This window comes from Salmo salar, chromosome 09, assembly GCF_965601325.2.
Source record: "Salmo salar chromosome 09, fSalSal1, whole genome shotgun sequence".
In the NCBI taxonomy this organism is placed as follows: domain Eukaryota; kingdom Metazoa; phylum Chordata; class Actinopteri; order Salmoniformes; family Salmonidae; genus Salmo; species Salmo salar.
The window spans coordinates 117,985,024-118,008,609 of record NC_138299.1 but is presented as its reverse complement, the minus strand read 5'-3'; the positions used below and the strand labels follow the sequence as shown (position 1 = coordinate 118,008,609).

Genomic DNA, 23,586 nt, shown 5'->3' with positions numbered 1-23,586 from the left:
ACAATACTAACCTAATTGACAGAGCGAAAAGGAAGCCTGTACATAAAAAAATATTCCAAAACATGCATCCTGTTAGCAACGAGGCACTAAAATACTACTGCAACAAATGTGGCCAAGCAATTAACTTTTTGTCCTGAATGCAAAATGTTTGGGCCAAATCCAATTCACCTTTCAGCAGGACAATAAGCTAAAACAAAGGCCAAATCTACACTGGAGATGCTTACCAAGAAGACAGTGAATGTTCCTGACTGTCCGAGTCAATGTTTTGACTTAAATCTACTTGAAAAGCTATGGCAAGACCTGAAAACGGTTGTCTAGCAATGATCAACAACCAATTTGACAGAGCTCAAAGAATTTTCAAAATAGTAAAAGGGGCAAATGTTGTACAATCCAGGTGTGGAAAGCTCTTATAGACTTACCCGGTAAGACTCACAGCTGTAAATCGCTGCCAAAAGGTACTTCTAAAAAGTATTGACTCAGGGGTGTGAATACTTATATAAGTGAGAAATGTATGCATTTCATGTTCAATAAATTTGCAAAAAATTCTACAAACATGTTTTCACTTTGTCATTGTGGGGTATTGTGTGTAGATGGGTGAGAAAACACATTTATTCAATCCATTTTGAATTCAGGCTATAACACAACATATAGAATAAGTCAAGGGGTATTAATACTTTCTGAAGGCATTGGAAAGCAGATTCACAGCTATCCAGCAAACATTTTTGTAATGTTCAGGTCAACAGAACTTTGACCTCTAGAGTACATAGACTGACCTGTATAAATGGCTTTAAAAAGGAAAAACTCTGAAAAAATATTTTTGACAAGTGGTTCAGAAAGTTCATGAAATTACCTTTCAAATTATATAACCTTTGAAAGCACCAGCTACAACTATTGTTTACAAATCACCCATATTGTGCCATTGACATTAGAATGTTGCTTAGCCATATACAGAAATTCCATGTAATGGGGCATCTATGTTTTTGGATTGTAACTTCGATGATAGAAGCACCAAATTGCGCACACACAGCTATAGCAGGGTTTTAAACAGATGTATAGATACAGGGCCATCACAGAATTTACGCATTAACCTCACAGAAGTCTTTTTCCAATATGACCACCCTAGGGCCAGACGACACCAATATTGCAAAACTTATTAGTATCGTGGCAAGTAAACAAAACACGAAGCGGATTTAACGGAAAACAGCCCTAATGTTGGGCATAAACATCGTTATGTTGTCATCCAGAGTCCCATTATTTATTTCCCAAGCTATAGCACACAATCTTTTACATACAGCGGGTTTTCAAAGGACTAAAGAGTTGTCTGCTTCGCGTTTTCATTTTTGCCATGCAAAACATTGTGATATCGTTCCAGCCCTACAAACAACTCAATGGGGTCTTATTAGACCATACCTGTATGAAATGTAATTGTAGTATGCCCAAAAATATTTCATAGTGATGTAGAAAACACAACCGAATGAGCCAAGTGTGTCAGATAAATATGTTAAATTATTAGGGTTGTCAAACATAATTAAAATCGAGTTAATGGCATTACTTAATCGTGATTACTCACAATTTGGCCCTAAATAAAATATTTTTTCCATTTCAAAAGCAGTGCATTGAGTTACAGGCATACATTGCTTTGATTGTATCTATCCATCTATACTCCTCTGTAAACTGGTCATCTCTATATACCCGTCGCAAGACCAACTGGTTGATGCTTATTTATAAAACCCTCTTAGGCCTCACTCCACCGCTATCTGAGATATCTACTGCAGCCCTCATCCTCCACCCGTTCTGCCAGTCACATTCTGTTAAAGGTCCCCAAAGCGCACACCCTGGGTCGCTCCTCTTTTCAGTTCGCCGCAGCTAGTGACTGGAACGAGCTGCAAGCAAACACTCAAACTGGACAGTTTTATCTCAATCTCTTAATTCAAAGACTCAATCATGGACACTCTTACTGACAGTTGTGGCTGCTTTGCGTGATGTATTGTCGTCTCCATCTTCTTGCCCTTTGTGCTGTTGTCTGTGCCCAATAATGTTTGTACCATGTTTTATGCTGCTACCATATTGTGTTGCTACCACACTGTTGTTGTGTTGCTGTCATGCTGTGTTGTTATCTTAGGTCTCTCTTTATGTAGTGTTGTCTCTTGTTGTGATGTGTGTTTCGTCCTATATTTATATTGCATTTATTTTGTATTTTTAATCCCAGGCCCCTGTCCCCGCAGGACTTTTGGTAGGACGTCATTGTAAATAAGAATTTGTTCTTAACTGACTTGCCTAGTTAAGTAAATAAATTGTAAGGTACAGAAAAATAAAATGATCTACATCAGAATGTTTTAATAGTATTTTCACCATAAATGACAAAAGTCACTAACATACAGCTAGCCATTAATGCTCCCAATGTTTAAGCAGGCCTTTAAGTATGGTTAAGTACTCCCTCATCGATTTTCTTGAAGTTTAACACTTGTGCACAGCACACACTAAGTACTGTTAAAACTTCAGGCATTCTAAATTAGTGTAAATATAGGAAAAAAAGAATTGTCTCTATGGATACAAACAATGAGCTTTTAAACTTGTCCAACAATGTTATGAAAACACTGTCTGTATCCGAATACCCATAGTGAGTCTTAAATTGTAGGCTATTAAGTTTAATAGTATGTGACATTTAGAAAATCAAGTGCATTATAAATGCCCGGATGTCACTCATCTTGGCTTTGACAACAGTTGATCAATTAGATATGGGGATGTGCTACCGAAACCAACAAATAGTGGAAAACAACGCAATCACACGACACATTATCAGTATGCAAAAATAGAACGTTTAATAGAATGCGACATTTCAAAAATGTAGTATGGTTTAAATGCCAGGATGTTATACTCATTTCGGCTCTTGATTTAGTAGAATTAGACGCACACTTTTCCACAATGCAAATGTAGGTAGTTTTTGCTCTCCTTAAAATGATCTTGAGTATTGCATCGTAGGCTACATCTTTGAAAATATGTATAAATATATATTTTTTTACCCAAAGTGGATTTCTGTTCTCGCTAAAAAGTGTTTCTTGTTCTCCTGGTTTTCGTCAGAACATTTAAACACGAAATACTAAATCATTGCTGCGTTATTGATGTCATGTTAAAATCAAGTCTTTTGATTTGAACATGTGGATTGTTTTAGTTGTAGGCTACGCTACCCATTTCATGGTTTCATTTATGGATCAAGCCTTAGCAATCATTCTGATCTCGTTCCCAATGATCAGTGCTTTAGTTTATTATGTTGATGCCCAGCGGTTCTGAATTTCAAATCAAATTTGTCACATACACGTGGTTAACAGATGTTATTGCAGGGGTAGCGAAATGCTTGTGTTTCTAGCTACAACAATGCAATAATATATCTAAATGGGAAAAATCAAAAGAAAAATCAGCCAAGACCTCAGAAGACCTCAAGGAGAGCGGTTCAATTGTTGTGAAGAAGGCTTCAGGGCGCCCAAGAAAGTCCAGCAAGCGCCAGGACCGTCTCCGAAAGTCGATTCAGCTGCGGGATCGGGGTACCATCTCCACCAGTACAGAGCTTGCTCAGGAATGGCAGCAGGCAGGTGAGTGCATCTGCACGCACAGTGAGGCAAAGACTTTGAGGATGGCCTGGTGTCAAGAAGGGCAGCAAAGAAGCCACTTCTCTCCAGGAAAAATATCAGGGACAGACTGATATTCTGCAAAAGGTACAGTGATTGGACTGCTGAGGACTGGGGTAAAGTCATTTTCTCTGATGAATCCCCTTTCCGAATGTTTGGGGCATCCGGAAAAAAGCTTGTCCGGAGAAGACAAGATGAGCGCTACCATCAGTCCTGTGTCATGCCAACAGTAAAGCATCCTGAGACCATTCATGTGTGGGGTTGCTTCTCAGCCAAGGGAGTGGGCTCACTCACAATTTTGCCTAAGAAAACAGCCATGAATAAAGAATGGTACCAACACATCCTCCGAGAGCAACTTCTCCCAACCATCCATGAACAGTTTGTTGATGAACAATGCATTTTCCAGCATGATGGAGCACCTTGCCATAAGTCAAAAGTGATAACTAAGTGGCTCGGGGAACAAAACATCGATATTTTGGGTCCATGGCCAGGAAACTCCCCAGACCTTAATCCCATTGAGAACTTGTGGTCAATCCTCAAGAGGCGGGTGGACAAACAAAAACCCACAAATTATGACAAACTCCAAGCATTGATTATGCAAGAATGGGCTGCCATCAGTCAGGATGTGGCCCAGAAGTTAATTGACAGCATGCCAGGGCAGATTGCAGAGGTCTTGAAAAAGAAGGGTCAACACTGCAAATATTGACTCTTTGCATCAACTTCATGTAATTGTCAATAAAAGCCTTTGACACCTTTGAAATGCTTGTAATTATACTTCAGTATTCCATAGTAACATCTGACAAAAATATCTAAAGACACTGAAGCAGCAAACTTTGTGGAAATTAATATTTGTGTCATTCTCAAAACTTTTGGCCACGACTGAATGTAAACTTCTGACTTCAACTGTATATAGGGCAGCAGCCTCTAATGTGCTAGTGATGGCTATTTAACAGTCTGATGGCCTTGAGCTAGAAGCTGTTTTTCCAGTCTCCCGGTCCCAGCTTTGATGCACCTGTACTGACCTCGCCTTCTGGATGATGGCGGGCTCAGCAGGCAGTGGCTCAGGTGGTTGTTGTCTCATCTTTTTGGCCTTCCTGTGACATCAGGTGCTGTAGGTGTCCTGGAAGGCAGGTAGCTTGCTCCCGGTGATGCGTTGGGTAGACCGCACCACCCTCTGGAGAGCCAAGCGGTGCGGGCAGGGGGTTGCTGTACCAGGTGGTGATACAGCCCGACAGGATGCTCTCAATTGTGCATCTGTAAAAGTTTGTCAGGGTTTTAGGTGCCAGGCTAAATCTCTTCAGCCTCCTGAGGTTCGAGATGCACCCAGCTGTCCACATTTGTCTGTGCAATAGCCGTTTGATTTGAGAAGTGTTGGTGTATGTACTAGGCCAATTTATCTAATTTACATACAGTACCAGTCAAGTTTGGACACACCTACTCATTCAAGGGTTTTTCTTTATTTTTACTATTTTCCACATTGTAGAATGATACTGAAGACATCAAAACTACAAAATAACAAACATGGAACCATGTAGTAACCAAAAAAAAACGATTCAAATCAAAATATATTTTAGATTCTTCAAAATAGCCACCCTTTGCTTTGATGACAGCTTTGCACACTCTTGGCTTTCTCTCAACCTGCTTCACCTGGAATGCTTTTCCAATAGTCTTGAAGGATTTCCCACATTTTCTGAGCACTTGTGTTCTGCTTTTCCTTCACTTTGTGGTCCAACTAATCCCAAATCATCTCGATTGGGTTGAGGTCGGGTGATTGTGGAGGCCAGGTCATCTGATGCGGCACTCCATCACTCTGCTTCTTGGCCAAATAGCCCTTACACTGCCTGGAGGTGTGTTTGGTCATTGTCCTGTTGAAAATGCAATGCTGGTTAAGTGTGCCTTGAATTCTAAATAAATCACTAACTGTCACCAGCAAAGCACCCCCACACCTCCTCCATGCTTCACGGTGGGAACTACACATGTGGAGATCATCCGTTCACCTACTCTGTGTCTCACAAAGACATGGCAGTTGGAAACAAATCTCACATTTGGACTCATCAGACCAAAAAGGACAGATTTCCACCGGCCTAATGCTCATATTTTCTTGGCCCAAGCAAGTATCTTCTTATTATTGGTGTCCTTTAGTAGTGGTTTCTTTGCAGCAATTCGACCATGAAGGACTGATTCACGCAGTCTCCTCTGAACAGTTGATGCTGAGATGTGTCCATTACTTGAATCTGAGGTGCAGTTAACTCTGATGAACTTATCCTCTGCAGCAGAAGTAACTCTGGGTCTTCCCTTACAGTGGCGGTCCTCATGGGAGCCAGTTTCCATCAGTTTTTGCCACTCCACTTGAAGAAACTTACATATCCTAATGTTCCGCATTGACTGACCTTCATGTCTTAAAGTAATGATGGGACTGTCATTTCTCTTTGCTTATTTGAGCTGTTCTTGCCATAATATGGACTTGGTATTTTACCAAATAGGGCTATCTTCTGTATACCACCCCTACCCTTGTCACAACACAATCGATTGGCTCAAACGCATTAAGGAGGAAAGAAATTCCACAAATGAACAAGGCAAACCTGTTAATTGAAATGCATTCCAGGTAACTACCTCATGAAGCTGGTTGAGAAAATGCTACATTGGTTACTACATGATTCCATATGTGTTATTTCATAGTTCATGTCTTCACTATTATTCTACAATGTAGAAAACAGTAAAAATAAATAAAAACCCTGGAATGATTAGGTGTGTCCAAAATTTGACTGGCATTGTATGTTCCAGCACTTTGGTTTCACTAATAAATATGTTGAAATGGAACCAAATTAAATCGATTTCTTTCTTCAGTCCTTAAATAAGATCGATGGGCTATTTGGTCTACTACGGTATTCGTCAAATGGGCCAGTCTGCCTATAACCCGCCTGAATAGGCCTATAACTCCATTCCTATTCTTTTCAGAGTTTAGAGAAATTAATCAAATTGGAAATGAGCCATTATAAGACTGGTTAATGCGATGCATGTCTGTTGAATTGGGAAAAATCCACCCACACTCAGTCCCACCCCACATACTCAGCCAATCGGGAGCTGAAACTGCGTTGTGGCCGTGGAATACTTTTTACTAAACGGTACATGCTAAATAGTGCGCGACGATTAGTAAATAGTATGCAGTTTAAAGCTGCAGTATGTAACTTTTTGGGGCGACCCAACCAAATTCACATAGAAATGTGTGTAATAGATCTGTCACTCATTGAAAGCAAGTCTAAGAAGTGATAGATCTGTTCTCTGTGTCCCGTTCTTAAGTTTATTTTTGGTGTCTTTCGGTTTGTAATATTTTTGGTTATTGAAAATATATTTCATAGCAGTTTAGATGGTACAATGATTCTCTACACTATACTTGATTGTGACAAAACTTAAATTAAGTGAACTATTAGAATTTTAGCAACCAGGAAATGGCAGAGTGATTTCTGCATAGTGCATCTTTAAGTACAGTATGTAGCATGGGTATTTGGACACAGCCAGTGTAACCATCTCTACTGTTCAGATAACTTTACACTCTCCCTCCCACACCCTCTCTCACTTACTCATGCTCTCACACATACACCCACTCTTGCATATCTAGCCAACATTTGTAGTTGCCTTGGGCCGTTATGCTTCTCTATTTTTACAAATGATTTGCCACTTGTCTTACAAGAAGCTAAAATGACTGTGTATGCTGATGATTGCACTCTACCCATCAGCACCTACAGCTAGTGAGATCGCCGAGACGCTTAGCAAGGAGTCAGAATGTCAGAATGGGTAATTAACAAACTGGTCTTAAATACATCTAAAACCAAAACCATTGTATTGGGTTCAAAGCATGCTCTTAGACCTAAACGTCAACATGCATGATAGTCATTGAGGAGAAATTAACAACTTCATCTTTAAAGAAACATTTGAGTGTTATCCACTTGTATAATCTATTTGCATACACTTCAGACATTCATGACACGCCACAATGGCTTTCTTCACAGTACTCATACCAAAAACAGATTTAATGTGTCGCTCAGTTATGCATACAGTGCCTTTGGAAAGTATTCAGATCCCTTGACTTTTTCCACATTTTGTTACGTTACAGACTTATTCACAAAATTGATTAAATAAACACACTTCCTCTGCAATTTACACATACCCCATAATAACAAGTGAAAAAAGGCTTAGATTTTTTTCTAAATGTATTAAAATAAACATTTCTTTTAAAAACAGAAATACCTTGTTTACATAAGTATCCAGACCCTTTGCTATGAGACTCGAAATTGAGCTCAGGTGCATCCTGTTTCCATTGATCATCCATGAGATGTTCCTACAACTTGATTGGAGTCCATCTGTGGTAAATTCAATTGATTGGATATGATTTGGAAAAGGCACACAACTTTCTATATAACGTCCCACAGTTGACAGTGCATGTCAGAGAAAAAAAAAAAACAAGCCATAAGGTTGAAGGAATTGTCCATAGAGCTCCAAGACAGAATTGTGTCGAGGCACAGATCTGGGGAAGGGTACCAAAACATTTCTGCAGCATTGAAGGTCCTCAATAACACAGTGGCCTCCATCATTCTTAAAATGGAAGAAGTTTGGAACCACCAAGACTCTTCCAAGAGCTGATCGCGCAGCCAAATTGAGCAATCAAGGGAGAAGGACCTTGGTCAGGGAGGTGACCACGAACCTGATGGTCACTGACAGAGCTCTAGAGTTCTTCTGTGGAGATTGGAGACCCTTCCAGAAGGACAACCATCAGGCTTTTATTGTAGAGTGGACAGACCGGAGCCACTCCTCAGTAAAAGGCATGACAGCCCGCTCGGAGTTTGCCAAAAGGCACCTAAAGACTCAGACCATGAGAAACAAGATTCTTGGGTCTGATGAACCCAAGATTAAACTCTTTGGCCAGAATGCCAAGCTTCAGGTCTGGAAGAAACCTGTCACCATCCCTACGGTAAAACACAGTGGTGGCAGCATCATGCTGTGGGGATGTTCATCTTCCAACAGTACAACAACCCTAAGCACACAGACAAGACAATGCAAGAGTGGCTTCGGGACAAGTCTCCGAATGTCCTCGAGTGGCCCAGCCTGGGCCTGGACTTGAACCCGATCAAACATCTCTGGAGAGACCTGAAAATAGCTGTGCAGCAATGCTCCCCATCCAACCTGAGAGCTTGAGAGGATCTGCAGAGACAAATGGGAGAAAATCCCCAAATACAGGTGTGCCAAGCTTGAAGTGTTATACCCAAGAAGACTCGAGGCTGTAATCGCTGCTTCAACAAAGTACTGAGTAAAGGGTCTGAATACTTATGTAAATGTACAATTTCAGTTTTTTTATTTAACACATTTGCAAATATGTATAATAACCCGTTTTTGCTTTGTCATTATGGGGTATTGTGTGTAGATTGATGAGGGAAAACTATTTAATGAATTTTAGAATAATGCTGTAACGTAACAACATTTGGAAAAAGTCAAGGGGTCCGAATACACTGTAGAGCCATGTTATCGTGGAATTCTCTGTCAGCAGAGGTTACTCAGGCAAAAAGCTAAGTTTAGCTTTAGAAAACATAATGTATCACAGCACCACTCCTATTTCTAAATATCTCTTATTTAACCGTACTGTAAGAACATGACTATGTATTATAGTGTGTATATAGTATTTTTGTTGTCTCTTGGTTTCTTTCCAAGTATACAAAACATTAAAAACACGTGCTCTTTCCTTGACAGACTGACCAGGTGAAGCTATGATCCCTTATTGATGTCACTTGTTAAATCCACTTTAAATCAGTGTAGATGAAGGGGAGGCGACAGGTCAAAGAAGGATTTCTAAGCCTTGTGACATGGATTGTGTATTTGTGCCATTCAGAGGGTGAATGGGCAAGACAAAAGATTTAAGTGCCTTTGAACGGGGTACGGTAGTAGGTGTCATGCGTACCGTTTGTGTCAGGAACTGCAACACTGCTGGGTTTTTCACGCTCAACAGTTTCTTTGTGTCCAGAATGGTCCACCACCCAAAGGACATCCAGCCAACTTGACACAACTGTGGGAAGCATTGGAGTCAATTTGGACCATCATCCCTGTGGAACGCTTTTGACACCTTGTAGAGTTCATGCCCCGATGAATTAAAATCGGTTCTAAGGGAAGGGGGGGGGGATGTGCAACTCAATTATAGGAAGGACCTATCCTAATGTTTGGTATACTCAGTGTATGAGGAATAAGTTGCCATTTGAGACACAAGCAAGCTAGTTTGGGGGTTCACATTCAAGCTGTTGGGACAGACCACATAAACATTCTCTCCCTGATGAGAGTGTGCCAGCCTGGCCTGCATCATCGTGACCGATCCCAGACATTTTCCCTAAAAAAAATGTGAGACATTCCCAGTTGATCGTCTTCCAAAGGAAGGACTGATACTCTATTATATTCCACCAGCGCCATGGGGTGGGAGAGTGAGGTTGTTCCCTGAAGTGAAACTCTAGGGAGGTTTCCCTTTTCATTCAAGGTAACGTTACACTTGTTTTCACATTAGGTAGTCTTGGTCTAGAGACTTAAAAATACAAGAATTAGAATATGATGCCCTACTTGTTTTAATGTAATCATGACCTTATCAGTTTGGTCAAAGCTCTCATTAAAGCACTGTTATGATGGCTCTAGTTCTGTTGTCATCTTATCTGCTATGTCTGGGTAATTCTGAATGAATAACTGATTGTCTTGTGCCAGAACAGGGGAGTTTAATGTAAGACAGTGGTCTTTTGAGATTATTCTACAAACTTTGGCAATTGCATCCACCTTTTTTGCGAAATGGCATTTTTGTGAATCAACGGATACATTTCGGGGTCAAGTGCTTGCTTGAAGAATGGCTCCGGAGGGGATGGCTGCCGATTTACAGGCTCCTAACCAATTGTGCCATTTGTGTTTTTCACATTGTTTGTAACTTATTTTGTACATAATGTTGCTGCAACTGTCTCTTATGACCAAAAAATAACTTCTGGATATCAAAACAGAGATTACTCACCTCGAGTCTGACCTGAAGGATATAATGTTGCTCCCAGACAAGGCCCAAATCCCTGTCATTCGCATGAAGAAAATACAGGGGGTGCAGATCTGGGTGCCTTGAGAGAATTAGTTGGCGAGTGGGTTACCGGCCTCTACCATCCGTTATATTGGCCAACGTGCAATCACTGGACGAGCTCCGTTTGAGACTATCCTACCAACGGGACATTAAAAACGGTAATAATTTATGTTTCACAGAGTCGTGGCTGAACGATGACAAGGATAATATACAGTTGGCTGGGCTTTCCGTGTATCGGCAGGACAGAACAGCTACGTCCGTTAAGACGAGAAGGGGGTTGTGTGTGTCTATTTGTCAATAACAGCTGGTGCTAGATTGCCTAATATTAAAGGTAGTCTTGAGGTATTGATCACCTGACGTAGAGTACTACATAAGCTGTAAACCACACTATTTATATTTTTCGTAGCTGTCCATTTACCACCACAAACCGACACTGGCACTAAGACCGCACACAACGAGTTCTAATTTCTAACAGCATGTCACATGTGCAACGTACAAAGCTCTCCCTCGCCCTCCATTCGGCAAATCTGACCATAATTCTATCCTCATGTTTCCTGCTTACAAGCAAAAACTAAAGCTCAATACGGGAGTGGCCAGATGACAGGGACGCTACGCTACAGGACTGTTTTGCTTGCACGGACTAGAATATGTTCTGGGATTCATCCAATGGTATTGAGGAGTAGACTACCTCAGTCACCGGCTTCATCAATAAGGGCATCGACGATGACGTCCCCACAGTGACCGTATGTACATAACCCAACCAGAAGCCATGGATTACAGGCAACAGCCGCACTGAGTTAAAGGCTAGAGCTGCCGCTTTCAAGGAGCAAGACACTATTCTGGAAGCTTATAAGAAATCTTGCTATGCCCTCAGACGAACCACCAAAAAGGCAAAGCGTCAATACAGGACTAAGATTGAATCCTCCTACACCGGCTCTGACGCTCGTTGGATGTTGCAGGGTTTGCAAACTATTATGGACTACAAAGGAAGACCCAGTCGCAAGCTGCCCAGTGACGCGAGCATTCCAGACAGGCTAAATGCCTTTTATACTCGCGTCGAGGCAAGTAACACTGAAGCATGCATGAGAACACCAGCTGTTCCGGACAACTGTGTGATCACGCTCTCCATAGCTGACCTTTAAAACAGGTCAACATTCACAAGGCCGCAGGCCAGACAGATTACCAGGACCTGTACTCAGAGCATGCGCGGACCAACTGGCAAGTGTCTTCACTGACATTTTCAATCTCTCCCTGACCGAGTCTGTAATACCTACATGTTTCAAGCAGACCACTATTGTCCCTGTGCCCAAGAAAGTGAAGGTAACCTGCCTAAATGACTACCGACCCGTAGCACTCATGTCGGTAGCTATGAAGTGCTTTGAAAGGCTGGTTGTGGCTCACAACACCATCATCCAGGAATCCCTAGACTCACTCCAATTCGGATACCGCCCCAACAGATCACGTAATCTCAATCCCACTCCACACAGACTGCCCTTTCCCACCTGGACAAAAGGGACACCTATGTGAGAATGCTGTTCATTGACTACAGTGCAGCATTCAACACCATAGTGCCCACAAAGCTCATCACTAAGCTAAGGACCCTGGGACTAATCACCCTCTGCAACTGGATCCTGGACTTCCTGACAGGCCACCCCCAGATGGTAAGGGTAGGCAACAACACATCTGCCACGCTGATCCTCAACAAAGGGGCCCCTCAGGAATGTGTGCTCAGTCCCCTCCTGTACTCCCTGTTCACCCATGACTGCGTGGCTAAGCATAACTCCAAAACCATCATAAAGTTAGCTAACGGCAATGGTGGTAGGCCTGATCAACGACAACAATGAGACAGCCTATAGGGAAGTCAACAACCTCTCCCTCAACGTAAGCAAGACAAAGGAGATGATTGTGACCTACAGGAAAAAGAGGACCCAACACGCCCCCATTCACGTCGACGGGGCTGTAGTGGAGCGGGTCGAGTGTTTCAAGTTCCTTGGTGTCCACATCACCAATAAACTATCATGGTCCAAACACACCAAGATAGTTGTGAAGAGGGCACGACAACACCGTTCCCTCTCAGGGGACTGAAAATATTTGGCATGGGTCCCCAGATCCTCAAAAAGTTCTACAGCTGCACCATCGAGAGCATCCTGACCAGTTGCATCACCACCGGGTATGGCAACTGCTCGGCATCCGACCATAAGGCGCTACAGAGGGTAGTGCGTATGGCCCAGTACATCACTGGGGCCAAGCTTCCTGCCATCCTGGACCTATATACACTGACTAGAGGAAGAACCAGGCTCCAGTCACCCAAGTCATAGATTGTTCTCTCTGCTACCACACGGCAAGCAGTACCAGAGTGCCAAGTCTAGGTCCAAAAGGCTCCTTAACAGCTTCCACCCCCAAGCCATAAGACTGCTGAACAATTAAATCTAATGGCCACCCGGACTATTTACATTGAGCCCCCCTCCCCTTTGTTTTTGCACTGCTGCTACTGTGTTTATCTATGCAGTCACTTTACCCCTACCTACATTTACAAATTACCTCGACTAACCTGTACCCCCACACATTGACTCGGTAGTGGTACACCCTGTATATAGCTGCATTATTGTTATTTTGTGTTATTTTTTATTTTAGTTTATTTAGTAAATATTTTCTTAACTATTTGCTTAAAACTGCATTGTTGGTTAAGGGCTTGTAAGTAAGCATTTCACAGTAAGGTCTGCACCTGTTGTATTCGATTTGATCATAGGTAAATTCATCCCCAGTATACACATTCCCGCTGTTTATATGCAAATGGAGAATAAGAATAATCCATTCCCGCAAAATGAGGTGTGGTTTGTTAGATAGCCATATCATTTCACCACAGGTACATGTTAGTGTAAATGTTCAGTTCATCCCCCCTCTTCTTATCATGGAATGACTCATTCCGATTCTCATCGTTGTACTGATCCCATAGATTACAGTACTCCTGTTCCCACAACCCATGCCAACTTATGTGAATTTTGGCACAAGGCTATGACTGATAATAACAGCAGCTGCACACCTAGCTGGCTGGTCCCGTGAACACATTCTATACAGCAACAGAGCCATTCATATATCTACTCTGTCCGTTTACTGCTACCCATTGTTTGATATCCCGTTTAAGCGTTCCTTTCCTCATGCGACTCTGAGCAGTAAATTCTGCATGGCAGCTTGAAGTCAGTTGATCCAACTTTCCATAAATCTTTGAGATAGAGTGTTAGATGAGAACCACATGTAAACGGAATGGAGAGACAGGCCTCCGAGTGGAGCTGATCAAAAAGAGCCCTGTGCCTGTAGCTAATTTAGCTAAACTGTGTGTACTGTGAACCAGGCTTCACCACTATGGTGTGATGTGCTCAGAGATGTCATCACCGATTTGGCAACGTGCCGGCCTCTCTTTTCATCAACATGAGCTATTTGGTTTGTGACCCATACCCCGATCAAAAAGGTCAGACATGCCCACTTAATCCTAGAAAATCTCCCCCTTCACTTCTTGCCAGGCTGTCAGTTTCTGTGGGACTGCAACAATCACAGACGCATGCCTTTGGTCTGTGTCTGAGAGTATAGCGCACAGGACCAGAGGCACTCGGGAACAGGCTGCATGTCATTTGCTGGATCACTTTACACACAGAACCAGTGGTTCTCTACCTCTGGCCCATGTACCAGCACCAGTCCCTTATAGTTAGCCAACACTGGTTTAGCCATAGTCAGTTATTTTGTTTAATGTAGCCACTTCATTTAATGTAACTGGTCCTGCAAGAAAGAAGGACCATAGATTTCCAGTCCCTGGTACAACAAAGGTTGTGACCCACTGGAGTAGATAGATGCCCTTGCTCTCAGATTAGGCCCGTCTATGTTGATAGGACTGAGCAGGCTCAGAGTAAAGGCATGAGTTGTATTGCAGAAGAGTAGGAATAGCATTCCTAAACCAATCATTACAGGTGAGCGCCTAATTCAATAATCATGTCACCTAACATTATCCACTCATGCATGCTGAGGAATTTACCAGCATGAGGAGATGGCCCATGGCCAGGGAGTCAACTCATCAGCACTGAAATGACACAGGCTAGACTAACACTGTTAGTCTATGCTATGGTATACTGTTTTCTAAATTGGTTGCATGGAGATGTAAGTTTGCATTCTGCATTGCCCCTGATCAGCCTGGCAACATATTTGGCCATTGGGCAATAATCCAACCCTACACAAAACAGTAAAGGCATAGGGGAAAACACATTTGAATTCACTCACCTGTTTGAAGTCAGCGACAAATGTTATGAGAGTTCCATCTCCCTGTTTGAACTCAAGTGTGATGGAGTCTTTTTCACTGTCTGCTTCTAGAACTTCCTCTGTGATTTGTCCATCAGCTAAACGAACTCGAACCTTCAGCTCTGAACAAAGTCCAAACGTTGTTAAAAATATTAGTGCCCAGAGAAATGAATTTATCCGAGCTGAAACCGGTAGAACACAACTCCCAAACATTCCAGAAGACGCAGAACTGAACTTGACAGAGGAAAAATACTAAAAGTCCAGGTGAAATCCAACGGTCTCTATTCAATATCACTAGCTAATTATTTAGTTGCATTTCCGTTTCAGATAGCCTCTTTGCTATTTATTCTTTATAAAAAAATTATTTTTTTAATCCAAGCAATTGTTCGTCTTCCATACCTTTAAACTCGAATTCATGACGTGAGTGATGTATTTTGTACGAACATTAACGCGACTCCAACGCATAGGTAAACCCACCTCGATTAAAACCTCAATCTCGGTTTTTCATTTCACAGCTACTTTGTAACCATTACAAAACTTTACCCAGCGCGACTTCCATGCATATCAGAATCATACGCGATGTAGTACCACACACTCTCTCTTGATCGTAACACAGCACGTTACTTCGTATTCTGCTTTCTGTTTTTATCCTCGTATTTTTTTTCTTATCTTTTTCTCATTCAGTCCCGTCACTCCCTTCGGTATCCAAACTACTGCAGAGTAGGCTACTTGCATGGCCTCGAAACTTTCAGCGACGGCGCTGTAAATTCAATGAGCGTTGTAAACTCTTAAAGGCACACCACCCTCGAAATGTAGCACAAGGGCATGTAATGATTTGGTTGTGATCCAACAAGAAAATCCAAGCTTGCACAATAGATTTAGGCCACAAGATAAGGTAAACTGAATATTTCTAATATCATATTTTGTTATTGTGAAGCATTGTTGCCACTACTGCACAAGAAGATAGGCCTACTGCAGTTGTTATAATAGTTTGTGTGAAAATTATTGTTTGAATATGATTATGGATTCTAATTAACCTAATCAAAATAGTCCCTCTTCTTTTCTGAATTGAGATATGGAGTTGTATAAAAGCTGTGGCTAAAAACATCTTATGATTTAAAACAATTTAAAACAACAGAGGCATTGTTTTTATTTGCGCTTATGAGCTCTGTAACCCAATGTCATACATTATTTATGAGACCATTGAATCATAGCTTGTGAGCTTCAGATAATTACTAGTTGTGCCAAGCCACATGTGGTTTTCACTGATTTCCTTGTTGGAAAAAGTCACTCCTCTTACCTACTCACTCTTGATATTATACTTTTATGATGTCCTTAAGGGGGAACTTTGACAATACAGAGGTGTGTGAAGGAAGTGCCACACACAGAGAGCAACATCTTGAGATTTGTGGCTCAATCAAAGTGTCACATTAAATGGTAGATTACCTCTGAAGGCAGTGATGTTCCACAGCCAGACCTCATCATCAGATCTCATATTTCCAGGTGACGGCACTATCTGCTGGGTGGCCCCCAGGTTGGTGACCCCTGTGGAGAAGCACTTACTCACTGCTGCAACCAAGTGGTCGTGCACTCCATTGAAGGGGAAAACAAATAGCCAGGGCTCTAAACCTGAACAAACAGTGTCAGCTGGGTAGGCACATTGGGCCGCACTCATGATGAATTGGAGGAGCCAAGGAGGTCATGCAAACAGATCTTTTGTGGTGTGTGCAATCCTGAAACATGTATGGGTTTAGTGCAGAGCCTTGTTGAACATGCTGATTTGTCGTAAAATCGAATTTCCTTGAATCTAATATCTATATGTGTTTAGCATGGGATAATCACATTTGGCGACTATTGTTAAAGGTGCACTATGCAGAAATCGCTCTGCCATTTCCTGGTTGCAAAAGTTCTAATAGTTTGCCTAATTTCAGTTTATGTGACAAAACAAGCATAGAGAATGTAGAGAATCATTTTACCATCTAAACCACTGTGAAATATATTTTCAATAACCAAAAATATAGTATTTTCAGCTGTTTGAAGCTGGTGTATAAAACTGAAAGTAAAAGATGCAAAAACAAAACTTAAGAACAGGAAGCATAGAAATAGCGCACTTAGAACACATTAGACTTGCTTTTAGTGATAATACAGATCTATATTTTATATGTTTATGTGCATTTGGCCAGGTCTCCAAAAAGTTACATATTGCAGCTTTAATGTTCTTACTTGCTTAAGAGTGTAACACCTGTGACTCTGCAGATACAGCAAAATGACACTCATTCCAAGTCACATCAGACAAAAGTTTTGATAAAGTGTTGATAATACCAATATAGCCCATTATGAATCAATGATACAAATCTATAGGCCAACAACTGTTTAAATCAAAGAGTTAACAAAGGTCATGCCAGAATTATAACCCCTCACTTTCCCTGAAAGAAGCTTGTGAGATACAACTTTATACTGTATTTTCAGCATCATACTTTGTTTGTTTGCTTGTTCCCATTTACTTAATAATTTCCGTATTGTATATCCAAACATTTCAGTCCAAAGAGCACAGCTCGTGTAGGACTGTTTGACTTGCCAGTGCACAGTACACAGGTTAGTCACGACCGTGTACAAAAGGTGTTCATAATTAACTAAGCATTTAGTGATCCGGCTATCAAAAGAGCACAAAGGCCTGTCTGTCTATAAATGAACATTCACCTTGCCTTTTGTATAATTTCCTCTCTACGTCAAAGGATCTCTTTCACCAATAAAAACACATACAGACCCATAAAAGTGTTGAATTATTAGTCTGTGGTCAGACAAAGAGTGGGCGTCATAGACCCACTGTGACGGGAATACACTCGGGTCATTCAACCTCCCTCCTCTGCATAACTGGGGAGAACCAAAACAACAGCTTTTCAAATATTGGGTTGCAAAATCACTAGCTATTATGTCTCAGTTGATCTCAGCATCCTACGTAATAGGCAATGACATTGAAATAAAGCTGTTATCATCATGTTTAATCTGCGTGTTGTTCTTACAACTAAGAGCTACAGTTCGTTTATAATTAATCCGACAAATGGAAGCAAATCCCCCAAGCTGTGTCTCTTGTGGCACATTGCACAGTTTCACGTAAGCAGATGTCTCATTCCTCCATTGCTTCTGACATTGTCGAGGTCGAGGCTTGTGTAGAATTGGTTGGCCAAGAGACATAGATGGAGGAAAGGTGTATGCATTCCTGAGGCAGGACCTGTAAAATTGACACTATGGTTGTCTACCTGGCCTGAGAACTCATCAATGTTTTGCATTTTGTTATTGTCACAACACAGCTACAGAGGTTTCCAATCCTAGACATCACACTTCAACCACACCAGTTCAGAGAAGGAATTATCACACCCAACTCTCTACTCTACTCTACTCTGCTCTGCTCTGCTCTACTCTTCTCTCTACTCTACTCTAAATGTACATGCATATTGTATCTCTCAGTCTAAACAGGGCAGAGGTCTACAGGTGTTGTGTAGTATCTGGGAGTTCAAGATTATAAGCGCATGACAGTGGGCAGAACAAGCAGTAACTAGCGCCAAGACTGTTTGTGTACTATTATTGGCTCTACCTTTACTGCCTCAGGGGGAGTGTTTGTACCCTACATTCTCTGCCCTACATACACACACATGCATGAACATACTCCATGCACGCAAGCGTACACACCCTGACATACACGTATACAGTGCATTCGAAGGTATTTAGACGCCTTGGCTTTTTCCACATTTTGTTACGTTACAGCCTTCTAAAATTGATTAAATCGTTTTTTTTCCTCATCAATCTACACACAATACCCAATAATGACAAAGCGAAAACAGGTTTTTCAGAAAAAAAAACAGAAATACCTATTTTTAATAAATGTGATTCCCCAAAAAATAAAAACCTGTTTTTGCTTTGTCATTATGGGGTATTGTGTGTAGATTGACGAGGGAAAAAATGATGTTAAACATTTTAAAATAAGGCTGTAACGCAACAAAATGTGGAAAGAGTCAAGGGGTCTGAATACTTACCGAATGGAATGCACGCACACACACCGACACACACACACACACACACACACACACACACACACACACACACACACACACACACACACACACACACACACACACACACACACACACACACACACACACACACACACACACACACACACGAGTCACTTAAGGATTTCATCTTTATGTAATGAGGGCTTGTAGACACTAAGCTCTTTATCAAGGTGCCACGTTAACATGACTCAAGGTTTAGATTTTTATTTGAAAAGAGATCTTCTATTGAATCTGACAATTAATATTGATGGTTGTACAGTCGTCTCAAATAAAACTGTGAAGGACCTCGGCGTTACTCTGGACCCTGATCTCTATTTTGAAGAACATATCAAGACTGTTTCAAGGACAGCTTTTTTCCATCTACGTAACATTGCAAAAATCTGAAACTTTCTGCACAAAAATGATGCAGAAAAATTAATCCATGCTTTTGTTACTTTTGGGTTGGACTCCTGCAATGCTCTACTTTCCGGCTACCCGGATAAAGCACTAAATAAACTTCAATTAGTGCTAAATACGGCTGCTAGAATCCTGACTAGAACCAAAAAATGTGATCATATTACTCCAGTGCTAGCCTCCCTACACTGGCTTCCTGTTAAGGCAAGGGCTGATTTCAAGGTTTTACTGCTAACCTACAAAGCATTACATGGGCTTGCTCCTACCTATCTTTCCGATTTGGTCCTGCCGTACATACCTACCCGTACGCTACGGTCACAAGACGCAGGCCTCGTAATTGTCCCTTGAATTTCTAAGCAAACAGCTGGAGGCAGCGCTTTCTCCTATTGAGCAAAATTTTTATGGAATGGTCTGCCTACCCATGTGAGAGACGCAGACTCGGTCTCAACCTTTAAGTCTTTACTGAAGACTCATCTCTTCAGTAGGTCCTATGATTGAGTGTAGTCTGGCCCAGGAGTGTGAAGGTGAACGGAAAGGCTCTGGAGCAACGAACCGCCCTTGCTGTCTCTGCCTGGCCGGTTCCCCTCTCTCCACTGGGATTCTCTGCCTCTAACCCTATTAGAGGGGCTGAGTCACTGGCTTACTGGTGTTCTTCCATGCCGTTCCTAGGAGGGGTGCGTCACTTGAGTGGGTTGAGTCACTGACGTGGTCTTCCCCCCCTTGGGTTGTGCCAGTATATTTCAACCTCTTTTTAAGTATTGGCATTTTTGCAGAGGAGTACAGCATATGTGGAGCAGGCTGACATGACAAGAGTCATTGAGCAAGTATTTACATTAGGATTGAAAACGTCACATGGGGCCCAGATTGTTCACCAAGCCCCCTTTAACCTATTCCTCTGTTAAAAGCTAATGATAGTCTTGAAATAAAAAGTGTGCATATACATTTTTGCAGTTGTAGTTATAATATATAGCCAACATTCTCCCACTCTCTAGAAAACATTGGGAGAACATGACCACGTAACACATGATGCAACCTTCCTACAGCATGAACCCTTTAACTTTTATGTTATTTTCCAAAATGTCTCCCAAAACAATAAATTGGCCAGGAACTGTTTACCTCTGGCCCCATGAGTCAGTCAGCCGTCTTCCGCTCCAGCCTGTGGTGGGTGAGAGAGCTATGTACTCTAGCTTGATATCTATCCCAGACAGATGTGAGAGGAGTGGGGGGCTGAGGCTGACTGACTGTCTAATTTATATAAGGACTGTAGGGGCTCAGATTAAGTTGTTTTCCAGTCTCCCAGGTCCCTGGCTCGGGCTACTTGGAATCTGCCGTGGCACTGCGGGCTGTGGGGGGATATCCTCTTACACATGTGGCTCTGATGGTAGAGCTGTACTCTTAGCTAGCTCACCTCCAGGAGCACATGCTCGCATGGTGGAGAAGGGAACAGCAACAAGGCAAAAGAAGCATTAGAAATATATGGAAAAGAGTGGAGAAGTGCGTGTAGTCTGCAGCAAACTGTGATAATTAGAATACAGTTTGACTTGTATATCAAGGAGAAAACCAATGTCTACATGGTCATCTCAGATCTGATGATGAAATTACCTTTCCTGACCTCATTAAGATGTGTTCAGGGCAATGAAGGCGATTGGTAGAATGGTAAATGAAAGCTAAATGGCAATGTTGTAAAAGTCCTTAGTTTACTTTATTTAGCAAGAACACAGTGCTCCTTCAACATAACGTTAGCATTAAACTCTAAAAGTCCCCTTGGAAATGAAACTACAAGAAGAGGAATAGACTTTAACTTATTATCTGCCTCTACATGGCACAGTGATGACAGAAGATAATGACACAGACAAGGCCATTCATTAGCTGTTATGAAGGTAATAAGGTCATCAGAAAGTGAAACCATAATAGCCTTGATGTCTGCCCTGCGCCGTTAACTTTGCCAAACGTTGACTATGGAAATGCATGGAAATTCCATTGTCTAGAGATTGTTCACAGAGAAATCCAATTGTTCAACTCTTGGGATGCTCAACTGCCACATTTTTCCTCCCCTGCCTGTCTGTTGTTTACCCAATAGTCCAGACAAGTGGCGTCCAGATGGGATCCTTCCAGCGGCAGCACGTCCAGGGGGAACAGCTCAAAGTAAAGACAGAATGAAGAAGAGGAAAGAGCGAGAGAGGATCTAGCTCCTCTCGTTCCAAGGGATACGCACTCAGCTCTAAGCACAATTCCATGGAAATTCAAGGAGTCGAAGGGAGAGAAGAGAGACAAAAAAGTATTTTGAATTATAAAAATAAACAAACATGTTTGGACTCATTGGGGGAGAATTAAACCCCAGGGAAGACCTTTCCTGCCAGATCCCAGTGCATGATGAAAGACTATCCCACTTTAAACACAGCCGATGAAGGTATAATTTATCTTTCCCCATTATGTCAGGTCAAAGCTGTTATAATGTAATACCTGCTAGGACTCCTCTTATCTTTAGACTGCTGCCGTACGCAAGAAGACTTTGTCTTTAGTTTCTCCCATCTACAACTTCCTAATTACAGAACAGGGGAGAGCCTGTCATATCCTTGGGTGTACAGATCAGATGGGCCTTGATCCGTCAATCCTCAGAATTATTATATTTACTGACACCCAAAGTTATAAATAAGAGCTCACCGTTAGGGTTGAACGAACAGCCAACAAGAGGGTTGCACGTGAGGTTGGCTGCACGGAACCCGGTAATTTTCTAACCAGAGGAAAATATCTGCAATACAGCAGTGCAGAGCTGTATGAAGGACTGGTCTGCCAAGAATCTCCTGCAAACTATCAGGTGCTGTTGATTAAATTAGGGTGCTGTGGTACTGAAGCACATGATCCCGGCCCATCTGCTGTGGATGTTAGGATAAGCTGTGTTTAATCAAACTTATGGAACGGTTACCACAAATGGCATTAAGACTCAAAAGGTCAAAAGAACAATTACGTACTGGGAGAGGTTGATCTGGAAGATGTTATGGTTGTGTTGGGGTCATTCTGAGGGAACCTTTTGACACACTTTTCTTTGCTCAGCCGTTCCTTCTTACTGAAGATAGTTGTATATGTTTAGTTTTTCTGATGGTTTTTCCGAATTTCGTCAGAGACAATAGTTATATAAAAAGATATGCAATGAATAAAAGGATAATAAACTTCTCCAACTGTTATCCTATAGTCTTCTCCACCGCACTGTAAATCCCCAAATTGCTTTGGCGAGTGAAAGTCCACATAAGTATGAGAGAGGTCATGAGTGGCTGGTGACAGGAATGACAGAGTGCAAGGCGAGGGGTTTGCAATAAGTGTGCATTCATGACCTGAGAGAGAGCCCAGAGAGAGTGCATGGTTGCCTGCCGTCAGGCCCGGGCTGACAACAGGCCTGCTATTCATTCAGATAAGAGCACAGTGTAATTGCCGTGTAGGCCAGCGATCGCTGTGCCGCTGCTGATGTTTTGCCAACACACAATCAAGATGCCTGCACGAGATTATTGCGGCGTAAACAATTCCGTTTGGTCATTGTCTTTTAACAACCAGATTTTTGCTCTGAGCAAGATTAAGCTGAATCTTTTAGTCTAATTTGGATTAAATAACCACTAATTTAACAGTCTGCAACAGCAAACGTTGTAAAATGTCTGTTTTTAGACTGTTGTAAAAAAAAAAAAAAAAAAGCGCTGACGTTTGCTTTTGAATGTAGATACTGTAAGTCTTGGAATTGTTAGTTGTAGGCCTAATTGAGTTTAATAGCAGGCTGCACATAATATGTGGAGAAATAAAGATAAAAATAAAGATGCTATTTGACAACTGCAAGGGAGTAACTCTTCATGGTCATCTACAATACATAGAGTACACCACTAATAAACTGTTGTGTGATGTGAACTGGCAATTTCCCTCACGTTTTTCAGTGGTAGTGCAAATTAAGATATGATGGGGTATTTCAGAACCATCCACTACGTGACATATATGTCAGCTCTCGAAAAATAAACCTTTTCCATGTTGTTTTAACAATGCCCTAGGTGTCTGTTTCAAATCAATCAACTGGTTCCAATATCTCTTCCTAAAATGAATGAGTACAGTATGAACGTTCCTGCAACGTTTTAAAGTGAAGTTA

The 23,586-nt window shown here is 41.7% G+C and overlaps 1 protein-coding gene across 1 annotated transcript in view; it reads right to left on the bottom strand.

The window, feature by feature from the left end:
• The window catches only part of LOC106612468 (OAF homolog a (Drosophila)), a 34,802-nt gene extending 19,034 nt beyond the window's left edge, over nt 1–15,768 (bottom strand). Inside the window, exon 1 of the mRNA XM_014213626.3 lies at nt 14,980–15,768. Coding sequence (XP_014069101.1) covers nt 14,980–15,210 — 231 coding nt within the window. The 5' untranslated portion in view covers nt 15,211–15,768. The remainder of the gene's footprint in view (nt 1–14,979) is intronic.
• Nucleotides 15,769–23,586: the final 7,818 nt, after the last annotated feature.